The 8,014-nt window shown below is 35.3% G+C and overlaps 1 protein-coding gene and 1 long non-coding RNA gene across 2 annotated transcripts; both read right to left on the bottom strand.

Annotated features, from left to right (window-relative positions):
• Window positions 1-769: 769 nt before the first annotated feature.
• Window positions 770-2,553, bottom strand: LOC128286580 (uncharacterized). The gene is made up of 3 exons (XR_008277193.1): window positions 2,422-2,553; window positions 1,231-1,288; window positions 770-830 (listed from the first exon to the last, which is right to left on the bottom strand). It is a non-coding gene; the product is annotated as an uncharacterized LOC128286580 (long non-coding RNA).
• Window positions 2,554-3,381: 828 nt separating this feature from the next.
• Window positions 3,382-7,370, bottom strand: LOC108461797 (protein argonaute 7-like). Its single transcript, XM_017761731.2, has 3 exons — window positions 6,674-7,370; window positions 5,212-6,445; window positions 3,382-5,113 (listed from the first exon to the last, which is right to left on the bottom strand). The coding sequence occupies exons 1-3, from the start codon at window positions 6,999-7,001 to the stop codon at window positions 3,655-3,657; spliced, it is 3,021 nt and encodes a 1,006-aa protein (XP_017617220.1). The 5' UTR covers window positions 7,002-7,370; the 3' UTR covers window positions 3,382-3,654.
• Window positions 7,371-8,014: the final 644 nt, after the last annotated feature.

Below are 8,014 nucleotides of genomic sequence, written 5' to 3'. Positions count from 1 at the left end.
AAGCAAAAAGAACTCAACAATAACAAAGTGCCTATATCAATATCAACCAACACTAAAATATCCAATATCCAATATCAAACTAACAAAACAGTAGCTATACCAACACAAACTTTGTACTAATACCAACCAAATCAAATATCCAATATCAAATTAACAAAATACCAAAGCTCTTCGATTGCTTCTAATTTGCAACTGATTCTTGTGTGCTTACAGGATCTCCACCGCTTATGCTTCCTATTTGGTGATTTCAACTTCATCAAGAGCTTGCAGTTGATGTCCGACTGACTGTGTTGTATTTGATCTCAATCCGCATGAAAATTGTAAAATTATAGCGAGGTAAGTAATTATAAATTAGCGTAAATTGAAATATTGCTAAACTAAAGTGAAAATCTTTAACTTTTAAGTTGTTCTTCCATTAGAGAATGTTAAAGTGAAACTCACATATTAATAAACATCACAAACTATTATGTCTACTAGACCTAAGGTTTAGCTTGAGTCATGCAATCATGTACGCAAGTTCAAGTGCAATTTCCTATATCCCCGGACAAATGCCTCAAAAGTGTATAATATCTAAACTAAATTTCAATCATATCGACCTTATAGTGATGGCAGCAGCACTAGTCCTGACTCCTCTTCCAAATATTACAAAGTGGCATTCTTAAGTTTTAAATTAAGCGAATGAATTCAATCAGCTAAGGTAACAACATAAAATGGCTTCCATAAATATTAGGTAATCTAAGTCAAAGCTAGTAAATACCTTGACTTATATCAACAGATGGTCTCCGTTCTTTTTAGATTTCATCAAGAAAGCTGCTACAATAGCTGGTGATCTGTTAGAAAGAATATAATCATCCTCACTAGCAATTTGTCCCATTTAACTAAGTGTAAACACACCTGAGCATTTTTGCCTCAATGTTAGTCGATCCCCCTTCCCCAATTAAAAAAAAAAGGAGGTATTACACACATACAAAGCAGGTAATCTCCTATTTGCAAAAACACACCTGGGTGTAAGGCATATTATAGAGAAAGATTCAGGGGTGAGGTCCAACTAGGTTCTTCCACCGTAGTTTTTATACAAAATCCTATTTTCAGCATTCAAATTTGAATTTTCTTTCTTGTATAATATAAGATAAAAGAGAAAGAGGAAAACACTCCTTCAACATGCTCATGTTTGTTTTAGTGTGCATTGCTTGGATAACAAAAGAATAGAGCAATAAAATAAAAATCAACCTATTTTTTCCTGACATGCAGTGAACAAGGACTCGAGCCTTATCCCTCTCACATTGCTCTGCAGAAATGAACCACATGTTATAATATACCGACGAGAATATAAAACTATGCAACACGTCAACTCGAAGTGTCTGAGCTATTGTTCGTGTATCTGCAAGCAAAACTCTCTAACTTCCATTTTTAGCTAGGTTAATGAAAGGGCATCATGAGCAGAGCAAATCACACAAGATTATGAAGTTGGAAAAAGTGATTGAGATGTAAAGAAAATATTTCAGCAATGTTTCAAAATTGTGAACATGCAGAGCCCCTAGAAGCATATATATTTAATTCTGCTTAGATCAACCTCTTGAAATTTGCAAAGGAAAAAATGTTTGATACATTAAAGAGGGAATACCAAAGTCATGCACAAAAGAGATGATACCAAAATTAACCTTTACTGCAAACTGAAACTTGATAATACAACACAAATAATCTGCACCTAAAAATTGTACTGCATCATCAAATATCTATGGAAGAAATTGGAAGAGAGAAAGTAGAAAAGGAAGATAGAGTTTTGTTACCAAATATCTATGGACTCGATTGAATAAAAAATGAACAGTTAGGGGAATGGGTTGCTCTGTCTCTCTCTATGCTTTGTTTTTGTTAATGCCATAAAGGAAGAATGGTAAATGTTGTAGCAAGCAGCTAGCCTACGGGATGAAAGATAGAATGCCACTAGATCAATGATGAAAATAGCTATGGTTTAGTGATAGTGTCCATGGAGAGGTGAAAGAGTTGCTTTGGTTCAAGTCAAGAAAGAATCTGACTAAGAAAGAAAGGCTCTATGTTTCATAGAGATAGAGGCATACTATATAAGAGTAGAAAATCAAAGAAAAAAAAAACAAATCTAGAGTAATAGAAGTGCAAGCATAAACTGAATGATGCAAAACCTAAAAACAAATAGATTTTAAATAAAGCATAAAAGACGAAGAAGAAGAAGAAGAAGAAGAAGAAGAAGAAGAAGAAGAAGAAGAAGAAGAAGAAGAATAAGAAGAAGAAGAAGAAGAAGATTCTCCAACAGACTGATACAAAATCCAAAAAGATGCAAAATCCAAATAGATTCTTCAACAAAAGAAAAAAAAAGAAAAAGAAGATTTGAGTGAGAGATGTGACAAATTAAATGAAATACAGAGTAAAGCATAAAAAAGTTACCTTGAGCTTTGTTTCAGGAAGGGAACTGGTCCAATTGGATGAAGAAGGAGAAGGACGGAAGGAGGAGGAAAGATGGAAAATATCTTATAGAAATAAAATCGGTAAGACATTTTTCCCAAAATCCCGTCTCATTTTCCCGTGTTTCTGAAAATATTTTACCAATGTAAATGATTTTCAAGCAAACAAACATTGGAAAACCAGAAAAATATTTTCCAAAAAAATATTTTCCTGGTAAACAAACAGACCCTAAATGAAAAAATAAGTTCAACTTTTCATGTTTGTTTCTTAAAGTGACTTCTCTTTTTGAAACCAAAGGAATATAAATACAAGCTCTTCAAAAGAATTCCTTTTGAATTATAACTATAATATATATTTTACTAAATAGTAGTTATTAAATTAATTATTTTATTTTTAAAATATGATACGACTAACATTTTATCACGTGTTATATTATATTTTTACATATTATTCTTAAAAGTTATTTAATGAACTAAATGATCTAATAATAAAATTTAATAAAATTAAAATTAAAATTTTAAAACTTAAAATTCAAAATTTAAAATTCAAAATTTGAAATTTGAAATTTGAAATTCGAAAATATAAAATTAAAATTAATTAAATTAAATTAAATTATCATAATCATATCAATTTAGGATTCAACAGAAAAGGGGGTCAGCCTTTTGACCACCCTACCTTAGCCCCTGCCCCTGCCCCAGCCCCAGTTGGCATTTTTGCCAATTTCACTACACAACCGTTATTATATGCTTTTCCTTTGGTACCAATACTTCCATTTAATTTCATTCACGTTGTTTCACTGTTGAAAGGGAAAAGATGCAGATATTCACAAAAAAACAATCTTTGAAAATGATAGATTCTTTCATATCTATATGATCAATAATTGATTTCTTCATTCATATTATTCGGTACCAAATTACTTTTTAGGCCATGAGATTTCTGCAATTATTTTCAAGCCAAGTTAAGAGTAGATTACAGGAAAGAATGTTTATAATGAGATGCAATAGCAGTCACATTGCTGCTATGAGGATGTACAACAATTTGCAGGATCCAATTCAGCCATTATATATATATATATATATATATATATATATATATTTGAAGCCTACGTACAAGTTGTAATCACATTAACAGACTGCCTAAAGTGAAATATATTTAGACTTCCATGCACTGAACTACATATTTAGACTCCATGACATGCAAGGAGCCTGTGAAAAGTTAGCAGTAAAACATGAGCTTCTTAACATTCTCGCTAAGTTTTGGTAGAGGCGTTGTCTTTGGAGGAGTTACGCGAGAGATTATGTTTGAACTTCTCGTAAAAGCTACGGATTCTGACCGCTCAAGGTAAAGTCTGCCTCTGTATGCAGCCAAGTGAGCATAGTAAGCAGGAGGGACCAATGAAACTGGCTTGGTGCACCTTGCAAAAGTGTAGCATAGATTGTAAACCAGCTTCTGCAGTTCATCAGAAGTGAATCGGTTTTCGTCCCACAATACGTGGTAATGGGTGGGGCGGCTAGTACCCTTTACCCCCCAATGACTGCAAAGATAGAAATCGAATTCCCTCGGATGAGTTATCACCGTATCCACTACCGTCCCCGGGGGAATATTTTCATCGAAATGTTGGTTTTGATTGGAAGAAGGATTGATTTCAAATGGGAACAACCTGGTATGGTGCCTCTTTTGAACTACAGCAAAAGTAATGGGAGGTTTGTAGCCTGGAAATCTTGCACAAGCTTCTTTGACAGCTTGTAGTTCCTCTTTAAGCACCTTATAGAATTGAGTTTCACTTACACCGTCTCGGAAGAAGATTATTCTCTTCGGGAGTTTGTTTACTTCTTGGTAGAAGTCATCCAGTAGTTCTTCTACCATTGCAGCAAGATCCTGAATGATTTCTTGCCGATGTGTTTGTGATCTCATCCTCGATACATACTTGTTTGCTGCAGGCCAGTTCATGCTACCAACCACACCAGCAACCGATGGGCTGGAATCATCAAGCGGGTGAGGATGAGTCACGTCAGCACCGATAAAGATCACAGGCTCATCAAGCCTGAAAAGTCGTGGAATCTGAGAAGGTAATGAATTGTACAAAGCAACAGTGGAACCTCCAACTTTGGCATTAATCTTAAGGGCTAAATTTGCCAGAAATTGTGAACTCAATTTCCCGAGGTTCGGGTATAAGCAGCACTGGCTCACAACTCCTACACTTGTCTCGGCTATTCGTTTCAAATCAGCGTACCCTTTGTGCTTTTTCTCCATTATACATATGAGCAGTTGGAGATTGTTTGAGGCAGCTCTATGAATTTTCTTGAGCTTAGATTCCAGAAGTGTCACATTATTAAGCACCTGTGTTGGTTCAAATTGGGGGCTAACAACTGTGCTTTTGCAAAGGAAGATACCAAGCTGCTCACACCTTTGAGATAGCTGGTTTATGAATTTAGGAAGGTTAGACTTTTGTTCTTGAGTGCCCCCAAAACTTAAAAGTGCCCAACGTTCAATCCGTGTTCCCTGAAAGACATGGCTGTTGAGAAGGTTCCACTGCCGGTCACGGCGGGAAGGAGTAATATCTCTTACGTGTCCACCATCACCGAGCTTAAGCTTAGGAGGTTGAAGAATCCTCCCATTCAACCGACTCATTTCTTTCGAAACATGGAGCTTGAATTCTTCAGCTTGGTTGCCACTGTCAAGAAAATGTGCAAATGCTTAGAAGCATACAATGCGAAAAATACTGAAAACAGTTATAAAAACACACACACACACACACACAATAGCATTTACCTTGTAGGCCCTGCAGGTCCCCTCACGATTCCATCAATCATGGCTTTTCGTTCTTTTGGTCTTTGGCAACCCATTTTAAGAATCCTTGCAGTCTGATCATCAGAAAGCTTCCCCAGAAATTTCTGGCCTTCACAAATCATACAAAGCTCCATTGGAAGATAGCATGGTTTGCTCCTACTGATCTGCAAGCATGGCAAATTCCTGAATTGTATATTATAATTGTAGTGATCTTTAAAGTAACCAATAAGCTTCAAATTCTTTCCATCCCTATCTGCAAAGTAAAGGTTTTCAGTGGCTTCTTCAGTTAAGCCATAAACTCTATATCTTTGGACTGTTTCTCTATGGCAAACAAAGACCCTGATATTTCTCAATGCTTTCTCCACTTCCTTCCTTTCATCATCACTTAAACTCCTTGTCTTCCTTTGAGTAAGGTCTCGAAGAAAGTCGATCCGCTTCTGCAAGTAAGGGATTACTCCGATACTCTCATGGAAGACGGTGATCGAGGAATCAACATTGAGAGCGAGTCCTTGTTGCGTCGGTCGAAGACTCTGAAAGAAACCTCTCCATCCAATAGCTCCTCCTCCTATTTCCTTAGTACCTCCCGTGGAACTTGAATAAAATGACCTCCCTACACATATACATTTCTCCATTGGACTCTCCCTAAGAACAACATCCAAAGCATGGAGATAATCTTGAGGAAGTGGGATCCAATCATCACTTTCATTGCTCAAGTAACTACTCAAATCCTTTCCATCAAAATTGGAAACAGCCCTGATATTGATTCTAAACACTTTGAGCTGATTCTGTTTTTGTTGAAAGCCATTCCATTCCCCGAAAGGCGAACCTGTATTCGCAGTGGGGATCGGGAGACTAACAAAGAACTCAAGCTTACCATTTTGGAATTCAACGGGGCTATAAAAATTCTTCCTACCATCATAGGCTGGATGAGCACCACAAAGCAAACCTGAGTTGCTTTCAACCAGTTTCTGCTTGATCATCCTAGCAACCTCCTTGGAGGGATGAGGGGATATCTCAACATTATAATGGTAAACTTTTAGAGAAGGATCAAATTTTACTAGGAAATGGTTGGCAAGGAGAGAGATTACAGGCCCTTCTACACCACCAGAATCTGGTCTCCTTGCAGCCACCAGTGCTTCCTTTGTAGCATTCCTCATCTTTATTCCATCACTTGCTTTAGATGGCAGACTTTTTCTCCATTGAAGCCCCTCTTGAGCTGCTTAGATTTGTTGAAAGAGACAAGTTAAGGAACTTGAATACAAATACAATATAAGCTTGAAGACTACTTGAAACTGTTATAATGAATGAACTCCAAGGGTTTTTAATATAAGAATCAGCAAGATACTATATCATTTCCAGCTATAAAATTTTCATTTTTGCATATAACAATGATAGACATGCAGAAGAAATATGAACAGAGGAAGAAACTAAATATTCGAGTCACCTGGTGTCATAGAAGGAACTGGGAATTTGGTATTAGAGATTGAAAGTTGCTGCAAATGGGTTTTTGGTTGAAAGGTATGATTCTGCGGGAGAGGTGGAGGTAAAGCCAGTTGCAAAGGTATTGGAGGAGGTAAAGGAAGCAAAGAAGGATAGTAAGAGTAGCTTTGGAACTGGTTTTGGTTAAAGAAGCCATAGTGACCTGAGTATTGCAACCATGGATGGTGGTGGTGGTAGTAATGATGCTTATGAGGGCTGTTGTTTATGCCCTTGAAAGCCCTGGTTTTACCACTGCATTCCTTGCTGCCATGGTGCTCCTCTGATTTCTCCATTGCTTGGTTTATGAAAGAAGAAAAAAAAAAAGGCAACACAAAAAAAGGCAACACTTTGAAACTGCAGTTATTTCACAGAGAGAGAGAGAGAGAGAGAGAGAGAGAGAGAGAGACAATGGGTTTTTTAAGTTTTTGATGATGATGATGATGATGGTGGTGATGAAATTCAAAGACAGAAAAGGGGCCAACCAGGGGTTTGGATTAGAAAAGAAAGTGAAAAGAAGCAGAGCAAAGAAAGGGTAAAAGCCTATTTGGCATTTGTACAGCTCTGTGTCAAAGAGCATCGCAGCAGATGTTGTTTATGCTACTCATAATATTATACCTTTAAATGATCCATTTGACTACCTCCTATCAATTAACACATTAGCCTACTCTAGTTTATCCCCTTCTCCTACTAACTTTTATGACATTCTCAAAAATAAAAATTAAAAAAAACTTTTATTACAGATTTTTTTTTTTCCTTTGCATATCTTTTTCTGAAGTCAAATAAAGTGAAAAACTGTTAATAAAATGTAATTGTAGCTGATAGATTGTGATTGGACTTTGAATTAGTGATTAGTCAAGTTCTTTCTTTTCTCATGATTTTAGCATTACTTTGGAGAAGTGTTGGTACCCAGATGCAGTAATTTGTGTATATATATTTTTATATTAAAATTGTTCAAATGTGGGTTATTTGGCTGAATTTGATATTTAAATAAGCTTGAATAATGGGGACCCATTTACATTTTAATATTCAATGGTCCAAATAAATTTATTTTAATATTATAATATATTATTTATTTTTATACACTATGCAACTTAAATCTACCTATAATATATAATATTAGAATAAATTGTCTATATTTAAAACTTTAATAAATAACATATAAAATTATTATTAAAATAATAAAAATAAACATGAGGGTTTGAGTTACATTTTATAAAATAAATAATTTAGATAAAATTTTATATTTTAGATAGTGAAAGAAAAATAATTCTGTTTTAAATTTAAGACATAAATTCTAAAAACTTGA

This window comes from Gossypium arboreum, chromosome 13, assembly GCF_025698485.1.
Source record: "Gossypium arboreum isolate Shixiya-1 chromosome 13, ASM2569848v2, whole genome shotgun sequence".
Taxonomy (NCBI): domain Eukaryota; kingdom Viridiplantae; phylum Streptophyta; class Magnoliopsida; order Malvales; family Malvaceae; genus Gossypium; species Gossypium arboreum.
The sequence above is the reverse complement of the archived record's forward strand: the minus strand, read 5'-3'. Positions and strand labels throughout refer to the sequence as shown.